The sequence below is a fragment of the Megascapheus bottae genome, chromosome 25 (assembly GCF_031878675.1).
Source record: "Megascapheus bottae isolate mThoBot1 chromosome 25, mThoBot2.hap1, whole genome shotgun sequence".
Lineage (NCBI taxonomy): Eukaryota > Metazoa > Chordata > Mammalia > Rodentia > Geomyidae > Megascapheus > Megascapheus bottae.
The window spans coordinates 3,619,888-3,640,085 of NC_143533.1; the positions used below are offsets into that span (position 1 = coordinate 3,619,888).

Consider the following 20,198-nt stretch of genomic DNA (forward strand, 5'->3'; position numbering starts at 1 on the left):
CCTCACAAAGCTCAATAGCGTGGTCCTTCCTCTTTACAGATGAGGAAGGCCTGGGAAGATCCCCCTCACCCCTCCCTCCCTGCTCCCAAGAGGGAAGACGGGAAGTGGAGGACAGGAAGAATGGGGCTTTGAATAAATGCAAGAGATAAGAGTTGGAGCTAGGAAATAAGTATTACCTCTCCTTCCTGTCTCAGCAAAAAGCCCCTATGGATAAACATCAATGATCCAGATAGCTTTCAACCTCAAAATGGCAGCTCACTGTAAATCAAGTGAAAGATCACACACACACACACACACACACACACACACACACACACACACACACTCCATAAAGGTTAAATCCATTATCTGAAAATAAAACATATGGACACCCGAATCTGCATTCATTACGTGTAATTGGAAGTGACAATCAAGTACATGCCAAGATCCGATTGTTGCCCTGGGGAGGGAGGAAGGAGAGGGAAGGCCCATGATCAGTTTTGGTGAGGGTCTGGTATACTGGGTTGGAAAGACCTGGCTCTCCCTCCTCTCGGGGGTTGCAATGTTGGGGTGACCTCTCTCCTGGAAGCATCTCATTTGCTGCTGCCGGTAAAGGGCATCTCATAAACAGGGAGGTGTGGAAAGCACTTCTAACCAGGCTGTTGCCATTGACTGGGGTCTGGGGAAACAACAGGCAAACGACGGGATCTCAAATGAAATAGAAAATCACAGGGTATTTTCACCCGAAAGATTCCACCAAAAGAACTCTGATAAACACACCTGGCAACACAGCGGGATGGACAATCGACTCCCTCCCCCTGCAAATCAATGCTTTTCTATAAACTGACAGTGGGCAGGCTGAAGAAGAAATTGGAAAAAAAACAATTCCATTCACAATAGCTTTGGAAAAACAATAACAGACTCCGTTGTACACTTAACCAAGGAAAGATTGACATCAGTGAAAACTATAAAAACCCTGAAGAAAAAACAAGAACAAGCAAACAGAAGCCAGCCTGGGCAGGAAAGTCCATGAGACTAATCTCCACTTAAACTCCATAACAAGCCAGAAGCAGAGCTATGGCTGTGGTCCAGGGCTAGCCTTGAGCAAAAATCAAAATTAAAGCTCAGCCCTGAGTTCAAATCCCAGGACCAATACATACACACACACACACTTCTCAGTACGTGGTTTTCTGCATTTATTTCACCCTCCTCCATTGCAGTTGCAGAGACTGGAGAAAAAGGTGTACCTAAGATTGCTTTAATGTACAGACTGAAACCAGGAGCAACAGCCCAGCCCTGATTGGCCCGTCCTCCTGCCTATTAAAGGAGGGCGGGGCCACGGCATCGATCGAGCGATCGGCGCTCTCCTAGGCAAATCCGACATGACCAGACGATCTGCGAGTGATCCATTCTCCTTCCGCATTGACCTCCGCAGGGGAGAAACTCGGAGTGTTCAGACCCAGCCGAACCAGCCTGCGCCAGCTCCGGGGTGAATCCACACCGTCCACACGGAAGAGAAGGTTTGAGAAACTCAGGAGCGTGCGTGGAGCTCGGACTCCTTACAAAACGGTAGCGCAATGAAGGGACATGGGCGCATGTGCGCCGTAAGCCTCGGTCTCGCGCGTGCGCGGGGTGGTGGCGTTGAGTGGAGATCCGAGCATGCGCTGTAGCTCGCGGCGCTCGGGCTCAGCGCCCCTGCGTTAGGCAGTGCATCCTGCGCGTGCGTGAAGCCAGTCCTGCGGGGTGGGGGGGGGAGCGGGGCCGCTGAGCCGTCGTGCGCGTGCGCAGTGCTCGGCGCCGGCTCCGTGGGCCTCCAGCGCGCCTGCGCGAGCCGTCTGCTAGCTTTTCGGCCCGGGTGCCACGCTCCCTGGAGGTAGAGCCACGGGACACACGTGCTGCATTGGCCCCGAGACGGGATCCACGAGTCCGGGAGTCCGAGCTCGCTGGGGAGGGGGCGTGCGTGCAGGAGATCTCAGCAAGTGACATGGCTGCCCTACACTGAGGAAACTTCCAGCCCTGGAGGCCCTGGGGACAGAGCCCAGCAGAGCCTGTCAGGGGTGGCAGTGAGGATTAGCGCCGGCCTGGCCTCCCTGCTGCACCCGGCAGCACCAGCCAGGAAGGCCTTCCAGCTGAGATGATCCTGCCTTTCCAGGCCCCTTCTGTGCTAGTGGTTTTCCATTACTGTAACAGATACCTGAGGCGGATCCAGTTGCAAAGAAGAAGTGTTTTTTTTTTTGGGGGGGGGGAGGAACTCATGATTTGCCAAGATTGCAGGCTTGGCAGAAGGTCCCAATATCCACTTCTGGGGCTTGGCAGAAGGTCATGACCCCCTGGCCTCACTCCCACCTCCTGTAATTGCCACAGGCCCTTGATCGAGTCTTCTTTAACCCAGGGCCTTTGGGGGTGACATGTCCTGAGAAGCTGAGACGGGAGTGGGGGCCACTGCTTCAGCCACTAGGGAAACAGAGGCCTTACCTGGAGGAGCTCCAAGTCTCACCCTGGAGAAGAGATAGATATGTGGGTGCATATTTGGTCTGTGGGAACACAGAACCCTGTTGGGAATGACCTGGCAGTGTCCACAGCGGGGACATCTTTTCTGATGGGCCTGGGCGGATGAGTAGGAGTTGACCAGGCAGAGGACAGCGTGCTGACTCCTGTCTCCCCCTTGGGCAGCGGCGTGACCACATGGCAGAGAAGGACGGTGAGGGTCCTGCAGACCCCCCGGCCTGCACCGATGCTCTCTGGGGAGCCCTCAGGGCCCTGCTGCCCCACACTAAGGAAGAGCTGAGCTTGGAGCTGGGCACGCAGGTGGACGGGAGCGTGGCAGCGCTTCTGCGGCAAGCGGTGGGGCTGTTCTACGAGGGCCGGCGGGACGAGTGCCTGCAGGCCTGCGAGGCCGTCCTGGACTACACCTGGGAAAAGCTCAACACTGGACCCTGGCAGGATGTGGAGAAGGCCTGGCGGCAGCTCTACTCCCTCAGCTGCCTCTTCAAGGCCCTGTGCCTGTGCCAGGAGCCCCGGGAGGCAACCGCCGTGGCCGAGGCCCTGCGCGTGTGTGACATGGGCCTGCTGATGGGTGCCGCCGTCCTTGGGGACATTCTAATCAAAGTGGTGGCCGTCCTCCAGGCTCACCTGCCGTCCAGAAAACGGTCCGCTCACAGCCTCCGCCAGGACCAGCTCCGCACAAAGGTACAGCAAGGGGACGCAGCCCCGAGGGAGGGGCTCTCCAGAGGGCAAATAGGAGGATCGGGGTCTGAGGCTGAAATCAGCCGAACAGGGAGCGAGGCCTCATCTCAACTGAGACCCAATTGGTGGCAGTAGCAGAAACCAAAGGAAATATTATCTCTTGCCAGGCAGGGCAGCATCTGCCTGTAATCCCGGCCCTGGAGAGGCTGGGGCTGGAGGCCCTCAGGTCTGAGGTCAGCCGAGGGTGGGAGGGGAAGGCCCCACGGCAACCAGCGTTAGAGCTACTCGTCTAGCAGGAGGAAGTTCCTGAGTTCAATCCCCAGCACTGCAGAAGGAGCGAGGACAGTGCCCTGTCCCCGCCCCTCCATGGCCTCCAGCTTTGTCCTTCCTGGGCAGTGCCGTTCTGCTCTGTTCCACTGTCCACAGAAAGCCAGGGGCAGTCCAGTTCCCACGGTGCCCTCGGAGACGGCCGTGCCCCGCCTCCACCGCCCGACCCTGCAGCACTTCCGCACTCACTTTCTGCTGCCCAGGAGACCGGTGGTCCTGGAGGGAGTGGCCGACCACTGGCCCTGCATGAAGAAGTGGAGGTGGGTCCCACAGAGCCGGGCTGGCCTCACCCCTCCCAGGCATCCCCACCAAGGGCCAACTTAACAAGTAAGCACCTTACACAAACAAAAAAACAGGATGCCCTCAGGATCCGGCCATCTGTCAGGCATTTTTGCCTTAGGAGTCTTAGGAATTCATCAGCATAGCTGGGTGCCCAGTGGTTCACACCTGACATCCTGGCTACTCAGGAGGATCTCGGCTCCAAGCCAGCGCGGGCAGGAAAGTCTGTGAGACTCCAATGAACTTCTAGAAAACCACAAGTGGCGCTGTGGCTCAAAATGGTAGAGTGCTATCCTCGTGCAAAAACAAAAACAGGGACGGTGCCCAGGCCCAGAGTTCAAGCCCTGTGACCAATCCCTTTCCTCTCCTCCCTCTCCCCACCCCCAACAAAAAGCAATTCCTCATTCGGCCTTCTCAGGGCCTGAGGCTGCGTTGGAACTAGCCCAGGGTCTCTCAGTAAAGATGCTGTGCTTAGGTTTGGGGGACCCTGCCCTCCCTGTCCACAGTCCCGGCCAACAACAAAAGAATTAGAGGCTTGCCACCAGGGGACAGTGCTGGGCTCAGCCCCTGCCCTATCGGTGGCCGGGCTGTGACAGCTGTGCCCATGCCTGGGTATTGGACAGTCTGCAGTACATCCGGGAGGTGGCTGGCGGCCGCACTGTGCCAGTGGAGCTGGGCTCGCGGTACACAGACGAGGACTGGTCACAGACCCTCATGACAGTGGACGACTTCATCACCACGTACGTGGAGAGTGAGGTATGCCAGGCCCCTCGGGCAGCAGGTGGTCAGAGCCAGGAAGGACTTGGTCCAGCACCTTTCCCTCTCTCTTGACTGGATACAATTCAGTGGGCTTTAGTATGCTCGTAAGATCGTACAGTCATCATCATGACCTAATTCTAGAATGTTCTCCTCGCCCCTCGCTTTAAAGAGTCGCACTTCTTGGTGTGGACAATGCCGCCTGAACCCCCCACTTCTGTGTGTGGGGTTGCGGGTCTGGGGGTGGGCTGGCGGTTGGCTCAGGCATAAGCCTTTGCCTTACCCCGTGTTTTTGTTTTTCATTGAAGAAAATAAGACACCATCTGAGCCCAGAGATGGGGGGTTGAAGGGGGGCTGGTAAAGGCTAATGCAGTGCTGCTGGGGGCCGGGGTGGCAGCTTCAAGTTTGGAATATGGGAAACTGGCAGGACAGTGCTCTGGCTGAAAGTTCTTTATGCCACTGAACTTGAAAGGATTGTTAGAAAGGTAGGTTTTTCAGGTGACAGTGGCTCACGCCTGTCATCCCAGCTACTCTGGAGGCTGAGATCTGAGGGTCAATGTGAAGCCAGCAGGAAAGTCCAGGAGATTGCTCTTCCGTTGATCACCAGAAAGCTGGTGCTATGGCTCAGGGCCCAGTCCTGAGCCCCTGGCCTTCCAGCCCCAGACCAGGCACAGCAGCTCAGTAGCACAGCGTGGAGCGCAACATGGTGGCGGAGGGGCTGGGACTAGGACACAGACCCACCAGATGACAGCTAGTGGGGGGCCTTGACCACCAGCCGGCTTCCTGACACCCGCTTTTCTCTCCGGGTCAGACAGAGAACATCGGCTACCTGGCTCAGCACCAGCTCTTCGAGCAGGTGAGTGGCTCAGATTCCTTCACCTCTGCCCTCCCTCCAACCCCTCTCCACACAGCCTCTGGCCTCAGCCCGGCAACAGCAGGATCACACCATGTCACTCAGCCAGTGTGTAGGTTCTCAAGGAGAACTATTGTGGAACAGGCCAGCTGTGAAACCTCAGGCTTCGTGAATCTGTGTCCCAGGGTTTCCTGGGTTCTCTGCCCACAGGAAACTCAAGTTCCCTCCACACTGAGACCCAAGAACCTGTCGGTGATTGTCCCTGAGCCTAGGTCCTGTGGAGCACTGGCCTGAAGCACAAAAGCTTAAGAGACTGCACCCAGGCCCTGAGTTCAAGTCCCCAGTGTCCACACACACGCACAAAAGCAAAGCCTGATACAGGAATGTAGGCTAGGGCCCTCCCCGTTGCTCTGACGCCCGCAGGTCCCCGAGCTGAAGCAGGACATCGGCATTCCAGATTACTGCTGCCTGGGCGACAGGGACGAGGAGGAGATCACCATCAATGCCTGGTTTGGCCCCCCGGGAACCGTGTCGCCCCTGCACCAGGACCCCCAGCAGAACTTCCTCACACAGGTGGGGGTGCCGCTGGAGCACTGCTCTCCACCTGCCTGGCCAGAGGCCTGCCACACGGTCCACCTCCCAACGCCAAGGGCCTTCAACCCCAGACTGTGATCCCAGGCTCCCCCGCCGGGCCTGTCTCCCTTTGTCCATTGGGGGGTGAAGATGTGGCCGGGTAAAACGGCACCAGGCCCCTGACGAAGCGCCCCCTGCAGGTGATGGGGAGGAAGTACATCCGGCTGTATTCCCCCCAGCAGTCGGAGGCGCTGTACCCCCACGAGACACACCTTCTTCACAACACCAGCCAGGTGGGTATGGCACCGGGTGACACACCTCCCAGGGTGACACACGCCCCGGGTGCTGGCCAGACAGGTAACTCCCCATGCATTCCACAGGTGGACGTGGAAAACCCAGACCTGGAGAGGTTCCCCAAGTTCGCCGAGGCCCCCTTCCTGTCCTGCATCCTGTCTCCTGGGGAGACCCTCTTCATCCCCGAAAAGCACTGGCACTACGTGCGTGCGCTAGATTTGAGCTTCTCGGTCAGCTTCTGGTGGTCCTAGCCACACAAGCCAGCAGCTGGACCGGCAGGAGGGAGCCTGCGCCCTAGGGGAGCCCCAGCTCTAGGCACCAGGGTTGCACAACCGGCTCACTTGGGCATGGGCAGCCGAGGCCTGGCATAGCTGGCAACAGCCTGTACGTGCAGGGCCCTGCCGCTGGACTCTAACACAACCCGTGGCTGAACACTAGAGTCCAGGAGGTGTGGCTGCAGGGTACCCTGAGGGAAGCCTAGATGTATCTCTTTGCCTCCTACTTCTTGTCTATTTGTTGAATCTCAATAATGTAAAAGTAAACAGAAAGGATGCGATTTAAAACTTGTTTCACCATCCGGACAGATGCCACTTAAGAGCCAGGGCCAGGCTTGGGAACCAGAGGAGGCCAACGAGAGTGTGGGCAGGCCTGAAGGCTGCCACCTGCACTGTAGGCTGGGAAGCTGGCAGGATGAGCCAGGCGTCCCCTGCACACAGCCAGGAGCTGAGGCTTCCAGGGAGGGAGGGAGGGAGCTGCTGCTTTCATGAACTATCTAAGCTGCAGTTCATGCCTTGCCCAGCAGGGGGCACACCCGGCCCTTTCCCGGCTGAAGGAAATGCAGCAGGCCCAGAGCCTGCTGAGGTGCCCAAAGCCTGCTCCACACCATCACCCCGTGCTGGCCACCGGGCAGGACACCAAGTCAAGTGGCAAGACAGGAGATGGCACTGGATGGGTTGGTGGAGACAAAGCCCTAGAGGCTACCACAGGAGACGGGTGGGGACAGGAAGGGGTAGCCTGGTCTCATGTGCCTAGGATCCCCACGGGGGCCCAGGTAAGCCAGGAGGGCAGTGGATGAGGAGGCACTGGCTGGGACGGGTGCCAGGCTGGAGCTAGCACTGTGCAGATGCCCTTGGGTCACATTGGCAGGAAGACCGGGAGTTGGCATAGGTCTGGCACCTGCATGGAACTTCCTGGTGGCAGCTGTGGTGGTGAGTGGCAGGCAGGCTGGGTGGGGCTGAGGGGTGGGGTACCATGAGTGACAACAGGCAGAACAGGCATGGGCAGTGGCAGCCAGTGAACATGCTTCCACATGGAGGGGACAAAATGGGTCTGGGGGAAGAACAGGCCAGGTCAGGGCCTTTTTCTTTTTTGGAAAATAATGTGGGATTTGAACTCGGGGCCTTGAGTTCAAGGCCTCGCCTCCAGCCCCCAGCCTGGCCAGGTGGAGACAGGCAGTCTGCAGGCTTCACCCAGCCCATCCCGGGCGAGGCCTCCACAGTGGCAGCGCAGGGCGGCTTTATTCCAAACAGGTCAACAGGACACAAGGGAGGAAGGGGGAGTGTGCGGGGCGGGGAGGCCTAGTGCTGCCGGGCCCGCAGGGACTTTCTGCTCTGCCTGGGCACGCCAGCGTCCCTCTCCTTCTCCGGGTCGAAGACTTCTGCAAGGGAAGAAGGGCGCGGTGTGAGGCCCGGGCTCGGCGTGTCTCCCGGCCCCGCCCGACGCCCGGCCGCGCACCTGGTATCTCGTGGGGCCAGTAGTCGTTGCAGTGCGGGCAGCGCGGCTCGGCCGCTGACCGGAAGTACTTGGCCACGCACGGCAGGTGCATCCGGATGCCGCACGTCTCGCAGCTTTGGCCCTGAAACGAGAGGCCGACGCGGGCCGTCACCACCAGGAAGGGCTGACTGTAAATGCGATGCCCAGCCCCAGCTCGATGCCTGTGATGCCCTCAAAGCATGGCAGGGCGAAGGGACAGCAAAACCAGAGGACCCCCGAGGGCAGCAGGACCAGGCCCCGCCCGTGCTCTGCCTCCCGCAGGCAGGAGGAGGAGGCCCGCCCGCTCTCCCACCTGGATGAGGAGGCCCCGCCCCCTCCCCACCCCACCTGGATGAGGAGGCCCCGCCCCCTCCCCACCCCACCTGGATGAGGAGGCCCCTCCCCCCACACACACACAGCTGGATGAGGAGGCCCCGCCCCCTCCACACACACCTGGATGAGGCCCCGCCCCCTCCCCCCCACACACACCTGGATGAGGAGGTCCCGCCCCCCCCACACACACCTGGATGAGGAGGCCCCGCCCCCTCCTCCCCACACACACACCTGGATGAGGAGGCCCCGCCCCCTCCACACACACAGCTGGATGAGGAGGCCCCGCCCCCTCCCCCACACACACACCTGGATGAGGCCCCACCCCCTCCTCCCCACACACACCTGGATGAGGAGGCCCCGCCCCCTCCTCCCCACACACACACACACCTGGATGAGGAGGCCCCGGCAGATGTTGCAGGTCTTCACGGCGTCCGGGTGCGTCTCGCGGATGTACTGCTCCATCTCCAGGATGGCGCGGCTGTGCAGGGTGAACTCGCCTTCCTTCTGCGGGCGCAGAGCCGGCCATGCCCGGCGCTCAGCCAGCGCCACGCTTCCGCTCGTCCCCAGCCCCGAGCTCAAAGCGCGAGGGTGCGCGTTCCACCACAGCCCCAGACAACGGCCCTCATGGCAGCGCCTCCCACCAGGGAAACTGAGGAGGAGACGTAGAAGACAGCACCCCCACCCCCATCCCCGCCCGCGCCCTCTGTTGTGGAGTTCCGTGTGCACGCAAGGAGGGGAGGAGCCCCACGACAAGCTCTGGGCCCAGGCCTGCTGCCAGCACCCAGCGCGCTCAGAAAGCCGCCTGGAGCTGCGAAAGACCCACCCAGGCCGGTGGAGAAGAGGCCACAAGGAGGGGGGACAGGCCGCGATGTGGGGCCTCCTGACTCCCACCTCTGGCCAGTCCCCACGGCATGGCCTGAGGGCGCTGGCCAAGGCAGGGCTGTGTGGTCAGCTTTTCAGCTGAGCAGCAGGGACACCTGGCAGGCCCGGCTCTGGCGCTGGGTAGGCTCTGCAAATCCTTTGGCCTCAGTTGGTCTGATCCCATCCAGAGTCAGGGGTGGTGGCAATACACACTAACTGGGTCAGCATGCGGGAGCAGAGGCCAGGAAAAAAGAAGCCTGTCCCACTGCCCAGGCACTCCCTCCACTTAGGGGAGGTAGGCTGTGCCTCCATCTTGCAAGCAGGAATTTGTTTTCAGTGCTGGGAAAGGACCAAAAGCCTCTTCCATCCTGGGCAGGGGCTCTCCCCCCAGCCAGGCCCCTCCCTCCCACCCAGTGGCCCTTATGCCACCACCACGGGAGCTGGAGATTGCAGGCTCTGTTCCAAAGTAGAAGCCAGTCCTGGCCCGGGGCTGGGAGACCCCAGGAGCTGGAGCCTCTCTTCTCCCCCTCCTCCCTCTCACCTCCTGGCATGTGGCCAGTAAAGTGTGGCTCACAGGAGAGCTGCCAGCTGAGCCACCACAACCCAAGGCCCCCTCGCGGGGCCCCTGAGGGCATCCCAGTGGGCATGGGGCCAGCTCCCAGACATGAGCAGATAACCGGGGAGAGGGTTGTGAATGAGCCAGGCTCGAGGACACGCACCTCAATCAGCCACTTGTTCTGCACGAACTTCTGCAGCACCTGCTCCGCCTCCTTCTTCCTCATCTTCTTACCCTTCAGTTGATCCACCAGGTTCAAAATGTTGGTGGAAGAAGCAAAGCCACTTTCGGAGTCAATGATCAACTCCAACTGGAAGATGCGTGGCAGGGGCGTGGATTAAGGCACAGGGCCGCCACACACCTCCGCACCCCGCAGTGGGTAAGGGGGGCTCTTCCACTTACAGCCTTCCTGAAGAGATCCAGCTCATTCTCAGCAAAATCGGTGGCCATTTTGGAAATGGAAGATGTAGCGAGATTGACCTAAAAGTGAAGTGGTCACAGTGCTCAGGGTGGGCCTCCCTCACACCCTGGAGGGGAGGGTCAGGCCAGAAGCACAAGCAGCAGCATCCAGGAGATGAGCTGTGGCGCCTGAGCACACCACTGGAGGGCGCTGCCTCCCATTACCAGGGCATAAATGGGTCTCCCGTCATCTTCCGTGACTCCTTTCTTGATCTCTATGTACAAGGACTCCAGGACACTGTTGATGGTGTGGATGAAGTCCTCCAGCTTCTCCACGGGAGCACTGCCTGGAAATAAACAGGCACAGGGGTGGGCCTCAGCACCAAGGCCAGGCTGCCTCCTGCCATCCATCCCATGGCTGCCCAGCCACAAGGGCCCTGGGCCACCCTGCTGGGCAGTCAGAAACAAGCTGAGGCCTGCCAAGGGTGGAGGGCGCAGAAAGCCCAGGGGACCCCTGAACGGGTCCAGGACCAGGGAGGTTTTCACGTGGGCCAGGGACCAACCACCTGTGGCAACTCCATCACCAGGCCTCGGCTCCACACCACACTCCCCCAGGAGAGCCCCCATCCGCATCCTCCTCCACGTCCACTGGGAATGACTCTTCCCTGCCCCGCTGGCTTCCCAACAGTGGCCACAGGGCTCTAGGCAAGGCTGCCCTCACCTGGGTGACCTTGGATGAAGTCCCCCCTTCTCGAGAGCCACCCAGCCTGCTCACCTCCAGCCTATCGTGTCCCAGCCTCCTGTCCACACTGCTCCAGCCCCACCCCCTCATGCACAAAGACCACAGCTGTGCTCCTGGGGGACGATTCCAGTCCTGGAAACCCCAGAGAGGCCACGCCAGCCCTGCTCCCCTCTCAGCAGCCCCAGCCAGCTGAGAAAGGCAAGCTTCGACCAAAACAGCCCAGCTGTTGCAGGCAGGGCTGGATCAGAGCAATTTCTTGCAGCCAGCAAAGGGAGTCCAACCATAGGGAGAGCCAGGTCCTGACCCCCAGCCCTGCACGCTGGGGGAGCAGGGTGCCCTCACCAGGACGGTCGGCGCCTGTCTAGCCTGCGCTGGTGACGTCGATGGTGTGCGTGGGCGCCGTGCTGGCCTGGTAACAGGGCGTCTGTCCTCACGGGCCATGGGTGGGCAAGGGCGGCTGTGGCTCCCCACTCACTGGCTGGCTGCACTCCATCATGACAACGTCCTCCGCAAGTTGAGTTATTACCGTCCTCTCTATACACAACAGGCGCAGGGAGATTAAATAACTTGCTTGGAGTTTCCCTAACTTGGACACAAAGCTTGGGCCTGCCTGACTCCAGATCCCCAGTCCCAGGCCGGAGGGCCAGCAGGCATGGAGCCACACGTTGTCCTGCAGAGCAAACCTGATCTCATCCCAGACACCAGATCCCAGTACCACCACCCCTGCACCTGGCCTGCAGCCTGACGCCAGCAAGCACTGCCAGAAGCAGGGGGCAGTAGACACGCTGCTACCCGGGAGCGCTCAGACCTTCAGGCCAGGGAGCCAGCGCCTGGCCTGGACCTGCACCACGGGACCTGGCCCCTGTGGAGTGGATCAGCTCCCAAGGAACCCCATGGGGAAGCATGCAAGGGATGGGCGGATGGACAGATGGGGAGTTCATGGCGGGCCTCAGCCAGGACTCTCCTCCAGTTCACTTCAACAAACGGGTTTTTCTGCTGAGGGTGGAGTTTCTCATTTTCTCTTAAATAATACTTAATCTTGCCACACCAGAGGCCCCTACACCCTGACGCTGCCCAGAGCCCGGCTCACTGCACACAGGAGCAGCTGGCATTCAATCAGGAAGTCTGCTACCTGGGTGCTGCCCAACAAACAGTTTTGTTCTAAAGTGCTCACCAAAGATGGAAAGTACTGTTTTCAGGCACAAAATGAGAGCAAAAATAAGCCCCAGGGGCCCACTGCCATAGGCTAACGGGGAAGAGGACGCTGAGGTGGGGAGAGGAAGGACGTGCTCAAGATCACAGGACTGCTGAGGGACAGAGTCCTGGCCAGGAGCTGGCATGTGACCCTGAGCTGGGAGCAGTGATACTGAGGCCTCCCGAGGACACGCCGCATGTTTGAGAAGTGGGCAGGGTGGCGTGGTGAGGGGGCGCCCACAGCAGCACTGGCAAGGATCCCCTCGACCATCTTCTCTCTTCTAGACAGTGACTGGCCAGCTGGACCAGCGGGAGGTGGGGGACAGGGAGGAGGGAAGGGAGCACCAAAAGTGGGCTCAGGCAGGGAGGACAAGCCTCTCCACAGATGCACTTGGAGCAGCACTGCTGGAGAGGAGGGGGGGTCATAGGAACCCAGAGGGTGCTGCCCCGGCCCGAGGCCTGTGGTCCAGCCTCGCCCATCACCGTCCTGCTGACACTGGCTCCAGAATCCTAGATCCCTGAACCACCACTCCCAGCAGAAATCGGCTGCTGGCTCAGCTGCTCCGCACTGCCCTTTGATTGGGTCCACACCCCAACCTCTCGAGGGGCTCTGTGACCCCCAACCACCCCTCCTGGAGCTAACGAGGGCTGTGCAAGGGAGAGCAAGGCAGCTGGCACTTTGAGTGAGCAAAGTCTCCTGGACAGAACACAGGTACTGCCCGCCGCAGCTATGGGACCCCTGCCTGGCACCGCTCGGTGGAAACCTTGCTGCCCATCAAAGGCCTGGCCACGTCCATAGGGCTCCACAGGGGGTTGTAAAGCAACCTCTCTTAGTGCTCTGTTTATTCCGGCAATAATTAATTTGTAGCAATAGGAACCACTATAGGACAAAGTGGGCTTGGCAGTGTGGAGCAATCCCAGTGCTGGGGCAGCCAGAGGGCAGAGAGGCTGTCTGGCCCCCTGATCACCACACGGGCTGCCGTGGGCCTCTCAGGCCAGACACAGAGCAGCTGAAAGCGGATGACCACGCTCATCCTGCCGAGACTGAGCCCAGGGACACATGGAGTCCAGTTAGTACGTACACAAAACGAACCTCAACCCAATCTACAGCCGTCGGCCCCATCACCAGCAAGGCTCCCGCAGCGCCACAGCCAGAGAGGCTGGCTTCCTACCCCAGACCACAACGAAGGCTGCCCGCAGCCCTAGCAAACTCAGCCCAGATACCATCAGCCAGCCTCTCCTGTGATGACGCTCGCAAACAGCGGCAGGCAGGCTGCCCTGCTGTCATTTGGGGCTTCACAGAGGTAGCACAACCCCCTCCACCCAGTGCCAGGGGTGCTGACTCCTAACCCAGCCTGCACTTCTGCCCAGACACTAGGGCAAGGCTGGTGCCCAGTCCTATGCCCCTCTCCTGTCAGAGTTCAGTCCAGCTGACCACACCTGACTGCCAGTGGCCCCAGTTCTCTTCTGAACCCACACCACCTTGCACGCTAAGTGTGAGCTGGACTGCCAGGCTCTGGGCCCATCCCACCCCTCCACTTCCCTGCTCATTTGCCTTGCCTTAACACTGGGAAGATTCTCACTGCTTGTGTGCAACCTGCAAAACTTGCTGGAATTACCTCTTCAAATCTCCTGCCTTTTTTTTTAAATCAGGTTGTATGTTTTCTTACTGTTATGTGTTAAGGGTTCTCTGTGTTTGGATATTCATCATTTTATCAGGGACAAGATTTACAAATACTTCCCCCAGCATCTTGCCTCCTCCTTTTCATTTTTAAGTGTTTTCTTGGTGTTGTTGTTGTTGTTGATTTGTATGTGTGTGCTTGCTTGTTATGGGGCTTGAATTCAGGGCCTCTAACTCTTGTGGGGTTTTGTTTGTTTGTTTGCTCAAGGATGGTGCTTTACTACTACTTGAGCCACAGCTCCACTTCCAGCTTTTTGCTAGTTAACTGGAGGTAGTCTCACAGACTTCCAATCTAGGTTGATTTGGAGCTTTGACCCTCAGCTCAGCCTTGTGAGTATCCAGGACAACAGTCTTGAGCCTGTAATTTCCTTTCTTTAAAAGAGAAAGGATCGGGGCTGGGAGTTTGGCCTAGTGGTAGATTGCTTGCCTAGCATGCATGAAAACCCAGGTTCCATTCTTCGGTACCACATACATAAAAAAAAGCTGGAAGTGGTGCTGAGGTTCAAGTGGTAGAACTCTAACCTTGAGAAAGTCCAAGGACAGTGCTCAGGCCCTGAGCTGAAGCCCAGGACTGGCAAAAATAAATAAATAAATAAGAAAGGATCTTGGCTGGACACTGGTGGCTCACACCAATAATCCTAGATACTCAGGAGGCTGAGATCTGAGGTTCACACTTCAAAGCCAGCCTGGGCAGGAAAGTCTGTGAGATTCTTGTCTCCAATGAACCATCAGAAAATAAAGTGGAGCTGTGTCTCAAAGTAATGAGTGCTAGCTTTGAGCAAAAGAGCTCAGGGACAGCGCCTAGGCCCTGAATTCAAGACCCACAACTGAACAAAGAGGGGGGGGAAAAGGATCTTGCTAGGTTGTTCAGGCTGGCCCTAGGCTCAAACAGTTTGCTTCAGCCTGCAGGCACATAGCCAGAACTCCAGGCACGCAGCAGCACCACTTCTGGTTTATAACAGCTTCTGGCGTGTATCACTGTGCTTCCCAGAGTTTAACATGTCTTAATTCAATGTGTGAGACTCCGCTGTGTCTGGCTATGGGTTCCCATGATCCATCAGTGAGTGGCAGTGCATTGCAGCCCCACTCGAGTCCAGGAGCACACACTCCCCACACATCTGTCACCACCTGGCATCACTGGCAGGTGGGTACAGCAGCCTCAGGAAGACACAGTGGCTACTGGGACCAGGGGCTATCTGGAATTGCTGGTCCTCACGGCAGCCTCGAACCATCCCAGCAAGGAATGCTCCTGCAACACAGTTCCTAGACACAGTCCACAGGACTTTCCTAAACAAGATCATAACAGCTTCAAAGGTCAAAGAGAGGCGAAAACACTTTCATTCTGACTCTTGGCATGAACCGTAAAACTTCCCCATCAACCATGGAAGCCCAAGTTCAGAATTTACAAGAAGACGAACTAAAAGGAAGGTGGTGATCCCACTGTGCAGATAACCCAGAACCTAGATAAGAGTCTCGCCCCACAGCAGGAGGCCACAGAGGGGCTCTTGAAGGGCAAGAGAAGCAAGGTGGACAGGAGTCATGCTCCCACTCAGAACAAAGATGCCTGGCCTCCACAGCTCAGTTGTCTACAGCCAGCCACAGCTCTGCCAGGCCACATCAATTACATCACATCCTGTGTTCAAATCTCAGCAGCCTACGCAGTGTGTGGACAGGGCTCCCCTCTCCCCCAGTCGTCACCGCAGGAAGGTCCAGACACGTACAGCAGGGCCCACGGCCTCCTTGCCTCAGGACACGTGAACCCCTGACCTGGTCCTGACCATGGCGTACACACAGGACTTCCATGGGTCTGAGTGCACAGTGCACTTGGACCCTTGGTCATCATCAAGGAACTTCCACCTCTGGCTCCAGACAGCCCTCCCTCTCACTCGCCTCGGCCCTCAGCCCTCCTCTGCTTCACCTCCTGTCCTGCATACTCCCTAGACTCCAAGACCACCTTCCTCACGACTGTCCAGAAAGTACAAGGAGAAACAACTACAAAACAAGAACCGACCACTTCTGCTGCCCTGAATCAGAAGTAGCAAAGATGACCCTTACAAGGCCATGCTTGCATGTGGACACCCCCACGCCACTCTGAGAGCAGGCTCGGGGCGGCCCGTCTTCCAGGCCCTTTCCTGCTCCCACTCCCAGGTGTGATTAGAGCAGGGCAAGTCGCCCGGACCTAACACGAGGGCCTCTCACCAGAGGAACACCAACTTCCGGTTGCATTCACAAGCCCGCCCACAGACCCGCGGCCCTGACCAATCAGTGGCGGCCCCGCCCCCCGCCGGTTCCCAGGGTCTGGTCCGCGGAGTCGGGGTCGGGGCCGGGGCGGGGTGGGCGTCACTCACGGTCGTGGACCTGGTAGCAGTGCCTCTGCAGGCGCTGCACGTCCCACTCCTCCAGCACGCCGTGGGTCATCAGCAGCTGCAGGAAGCGCCGGTGGACGTCCGTCATGACGCTGTCGCCCTCGATGCCGGCCAGGCCCGCGCGCCGCGCGCCGCCCTGCATGGCCGGAGGAGCTGAAAGACAGGGGCAGCCTCACCATCTCCACAGGGCCGGGGTTGGGGGCTCCCCGCACCCAGGTCCCCCGCGGAGACACAAGTGCGTGGGGGGAGGGGGTGGACGCACGCTGCCACCGCTGGAGTCCCCTCCCTCACTTACCCGGGCTGTGGCCTTGGGCGAACTGTGCTGGGGCCTCGTGTCCTCCCTATAAAATCACAATAGCACTCGGTGCTTAGCACACACTGAATGTCGCCTTTCTTCTCCCCCAAAGCGCTAATAAATCACAGGAAGACGGTGAACTTGTTCGTTATAGTGTCTGCTCTCTAATAAAACATTATCTCTCCGCAGACCACAGAGATCGGGGCTGATAAAGTGCAGGGCAAGCTCTGATCCAAACACCTGGCCCTCCACAGAAAGTGCCTGCGGGGTGAAGCTACCAGCCACGTGGTGCTGCCAGACCGGGGACTTGCCAAACCTGCCTGCTCTTAGTGGTTACCTAAGGGGCACGTTAAAAACAGGGATCCAGGTGCCCTTGACTCATGCCCGCACCCCAGCTACACAGGAGGCTGAGATGTGAGGATCAAGTTCAAAACCGGCCAGGGTAGGGAAGTCTGTGAGACTCTTATCTCCAATTAACCACCAAAAAATAATTTAAAAAAATAAATAAAAAGTGAAGCCGGAAGTGGAGCTGTGGCTCAAGTGGTACTAGGAAGTTCAGAGATAGTAGTCCCCAAGCCCTGAGTTCAAACCCTAGGCACCAAAAAAAAAAAAAAAAAAAAAAGGATCCCTAGGCCCCCCCAGCACCTTTGGAGGAGCTTCTGGCTGCAGTGGGGCGGGGGAGGCTGAGGTGCTAAGCTTCACTTCAGGAGACTCCATGATCTGAAAGGCAATTTGTTAGTGACCTGAAGCATAGTACAGGAAGACAGAGCAGGAAGCTCAGAGGAGAGAGCTGAAGTGGAGACAAGGATAACGGCTTGCCAGGCCCCAGCAGGTGCATCAGACACAGGAAAGTGCCCACCTCTGCCCCCCCATGCCCACCCCCTACAAGTGGTGATCACCTCTGCCCCCCCAATGCCCACTATACAGTTCCAGGACAAAAATACAAACCCTGGGTGAGACTCGCCCTCTCCTCCCAGCACCCTTCACCCTCCTGCCTCCACTTCTCTTTGTGGCCCGCAGTGCGGTCCTGGCCACAGTCACTGAACCACACCGGTGCAGCACATCAAGCCTTCTCCTCCTCCTCCTCCTCCTCCCCAAGTGCAGCAACACAGCAGTGGGATCCTGTCAAATGGTCAAGGCCCTGGCTGTACTGTGCACCCATTATACCCGGCACTGGACATGGCACAGCACATGCCTGAGGTCTGACCACAGGCAAATTGAGAACCATGGCAGTCATGGTTCCCTTCAGGTCTCAAGCAGGAGAAACTTAAAGCTATCCATCAAGGTCATGGAAAAGGACAGAGCCCCAAAGACAACCAGCACAAAGAGATGGGGCCACTTTCACAGGAAACAGCTAGCACTGGGCACTGGCTGGTTGTCCTAGCTACTCAGGAGGCTGAGATCTGAGGATGGTGGTTGGAAGCCAGCCCAGGCAGGATACTCCAGGTAACTATCTCCAGCTAACCACTGAAGAATTACAGTTCAAGTGGTAGAGCACTATCTTTGAGCAAAAATGTTCAGGGACAGTGCCCAGGCCCTGAGTTTATTAAGCCCCAGGACTAGCACCAAAAAATTAACTTAAAAATAATAAGGATGGAGAGTTTGGCCCAAGTTTGGCCTTGCCTAGCATGCACAAAGACCCGAGTTCCATTCCTCAGCACCATATATACAGAAAAAGCCAGAAGTGGTGCTGTGGCTCAAGTGGTAAGAGCTCTAACCTTGAGAAAGTCCAAGAACAGTGCTCAGGCCCTGGGCTTAAGCCCTAGGACTGGCAAAAATAATAATCATAAAATAAAAGTAATGATAATAATGTGACAGAATGTGATGGTGGCTCATACTTGTAATCCCAGCTACTCCAGAAGCTGGGATTGTGAGTTCTAGACCACCCTGGACAAAATGTTCATAAGATCTCTAGCTCCACAGATGAAAAGCTAGGCATGGAAGCACACAAGCCTGTCATCCTATCTACAGAGGAAGTGCAAATACGAGGTTCAAATTCCAGTCAGCTGAGAGAAAACAAACCAAACAAACAAAAATAAACAGATTCTACTTGAAAAATAAAAGAAGGGCTAGAGGCATGATTCAAGTAGTAGAGTTCTTACCTAGTAAACAGAAAGCCCTGATTTCAAACCCCACTATCACCTAAGTAAGTAAACACGAGATAAAGATGGAAAGAGGTGAAAACAGTCAGCTAGCACAAATGTTAGGGGGTGGAGAATGTAGACGGGTTGCAGTGTAGCGCTTTCGGTGGGAAGCAAGAGAGAGAAAGCAAGAGTGCACAAATCTAGAGAAGTCTCCTGAAGACAGTGACTGCCAAGAGGGTCCCCCACAGGTATCTTTTACCTACTCAACTAACTCAGCCGCACTCCTCACACATGCCTGTGCCTATGCTTGCAGAGCCAGTCACCTCACTGAACGTGACAAGGAAGGATACACGGACCTCATTTTACAAAGGGAGGTGGAGGGTGGGGGGGGGAGGGAATCTGAGGGCCCAAAGGGTGGAGTGTGGGCACAGAGTCAATGATGGAGCATGCCGAGGTCACACGGTGCCACCAACCCGGGGACAGCAGGAAGAAAAAAAAAAAAAGAAAGAAAAACCAAAGAGCGATCACCCCCTCGCCTCCCACCGCAGACACCGCCCTCCACGAGGGCAGAAATCCACAAGTAAAGTGTCCACTTGGAAGCCTGGCCTGAGCTTTGGAGATCCAGGTGGGAAACTTGGGGCTCTATTTTTTTTCTGGGGTGGGGGGGGACACATGTATTTCACGGTGACCGTGGGCGGTGGTGGCCCCAGGAAGAGGCGGGAGGGGACCCCGAGCCCCGCGCGTGTTCCCAGGACTGGGGGAAGAGGTCTGTGGGGTTCCAGACCAGCCAGGACCCCCACGAGGAGACCCTGACTCCAAAACCACGACCACGCGGGCGCCGAGGTCCAGGCCGCGGCCTCCGGGAGGGGGGGAGGGGGGACTCAGTTTCCCCACCAGCGTGGAGAAGCCCCGACAATCCGCAGGCTCCACAGGACACCACAGCCGTCGGGGCGACCGCCAAGGCCGGTCTCGCCCACCCCGTTGTCCTCTCCGGTGGACTCGTTCCGTCCCCGCCCACCGCATCCCCCCCTCATCCCCCCCGGCCCCCGAACCGGCGCCCGTTACCCTCCACGGAGCCGGGAAGCCCCCGGACAAGCGCAGGCGGTTGTGACCGGAAGTCGCCCTTGGCCCCTCCTTCGAGGCGGGGCGAATGTACACACGGGGCATCGAATTGGTCAACGTTAGGCAGAGGTTCCCCCGCCCCCTGCATGACGCAGTTCCGTTTCCCACCCGCCCGCGCCGTTGTCGTGGCGACGCGGGGGCGGAGCCGCCCGGAGCGCCGTTTCCCGCGCGTTTCGCCCGGGATGGGAAACCGGGGAACCAGAGTCGTCCCCGGGCCCGTGAGGGGGGTGAGGCTGGGGGCCCGGGAACGGGAGGCCCCCAGGGATGCGGTCCGGGCCCCCTGCGCTCGGAGCGCTCACGGGAGCCTTGTCCCCGGGTGCCGGGCCGCGCGCTGACCGCCCCCAGGTCTGTGCGCCCAGACGGGGGCGGTGCGGACCAGGGAGGCCCAGCCCTGCTCGGCTGCAGGGCCCCGAGGGCAGAGAGGGGGGGAAGCTCCACCATGACAGCCGTCTTGATCACGCGTTCTCGGAGGAACCAGCGGAACGGAGGGGCTTCGAAGGAAGCGCAGACCACATTCGTGAACCACCGTGAAAAAGAAGAAAAAACAACCAACAACCCCAACACCT

At 58.4% G+C, this 20,198-nt stretch overlaps 2 protein-coding genes across 3 annotated transcripts; one reads left to right on the plus strand and one right to left on the minus strand.

Moving 5' to 3' along the window:
• Nucleotides 1–1,371: 1,371 nt before the first annotated feature.
• Nucleotides 1,372–6,724, plus strand: Kdm8 (lysine demethylase 8 (putative)). The gene is made up of 8 exons (XM_090357874.1): nt 1,372–1,499; nt 2,653–3,168; nt 3,592–3,752; nt 4,395–4,527; nt 5,339–5,383; nt 5,804–5,953; nt 6,154–6,246; nt 6,334–6,724. The coding sequence occupies exons 2-8, from the start codon at nt 2,665–2,667 to the stop codon at nt 6,496–6,498; spliced, it is 1,251 nt and encodes a 416-aa protein (XP_090214000.1). The 5' UTR covers nt 1,372–1,499; nt 2,653–2,664; the 3' UTR covers nt 6,499–6,724.
• A 1,095-nt stretch (nt 6,725–7,819) lies between these two features.
• On the minus strand, nt 7,820–19,643 carry Nsmce1 (NSE1 component of SMC5/6 complex). Of its 2 annotated transcripts, none has more exons than XM_090357876.1 (10): nt 19,576–19,643; nt 17,072–17,146; nt 16,427–16,472; nt 16,114–16,284; nt 10,374–10,495; nt 10,152–10,229; nt 9,913–10,059; nt 8,720–8,836; nt 7,982–8,102; nt 7,820–7,904 (listed from the first exon to the last, which is right to left on the minus strand). In XM_090357876.1, the coding sequence occupies exons 2-10, from the start codon at nt 17,141–17,143 to the stop codon at nt 7,825–7,827; spliced, it is 954 nt and encodes a 317-aa protein (XP_090214002.1). In that variant the 5' UTR covers nt 17,144–17,146; nt 19,576–19,643; the 3' UTR covers nt 7,820–7,824. The 2 variants fall into 2 exon arrangements, with proteins under 2 accessions (XP_090214002.1, XP_090214001.1); XM_090357875.1 differs by having other exon boundaries at nt 10,338–10,495.
• Nucleotides 19,644–20,198: the final 555 nt, after the last annotated feature.

Excerpts from the sequence above, each read along its gene's own strand:
- Kdm8 (XM_090357874.1), top strand. The coding sequence starts at position 2,665 with ATGGCAGAGAAGGACGGTGAGGGTCCTGCAGACCCCCCGGCCTGCACC. Across the intron at positions 4,528-5,338 it reads CCACGTACGTGGAGAGTGAG|ACAGAGAACATCGGCTACCT; the intron begins GTATGCCAGGCC and ends TCTCCGGGTCAG. Across the intron at positions 5,384-5,803 it reads AGCACCAGCTCTTCGAGCAG|GTCCCCGAGCTGAAGCAGGA; the intron begins GTGAGTGGCTCA and ends TGACGCCCGCAG.
- Nsmce1 (XM_090357875.1), bottom strand. The coding sequence starts at position 17,143 with ATGGAGTCTCCTGAAGTGAAGCTTAGCACCTCAGCCTCCCCCGCCCCA. Across the intron at positions 16,285-16,426 it reads CGCCCAAGGCCACAGCCCGG|CTCCTCCGGCCATGCAGGGC; the intron begins GTAAGTGAGGGA and ends CCTGTCTTTCAG. Across the intron at positions 8,837-9,912 it reads AGAACAAGTGGCTGATTGAG|AAGGAAGGCGAGTTCACCCT; the intron begins GTGCGTGTCCTC and ends CTGCGCCCGCAG.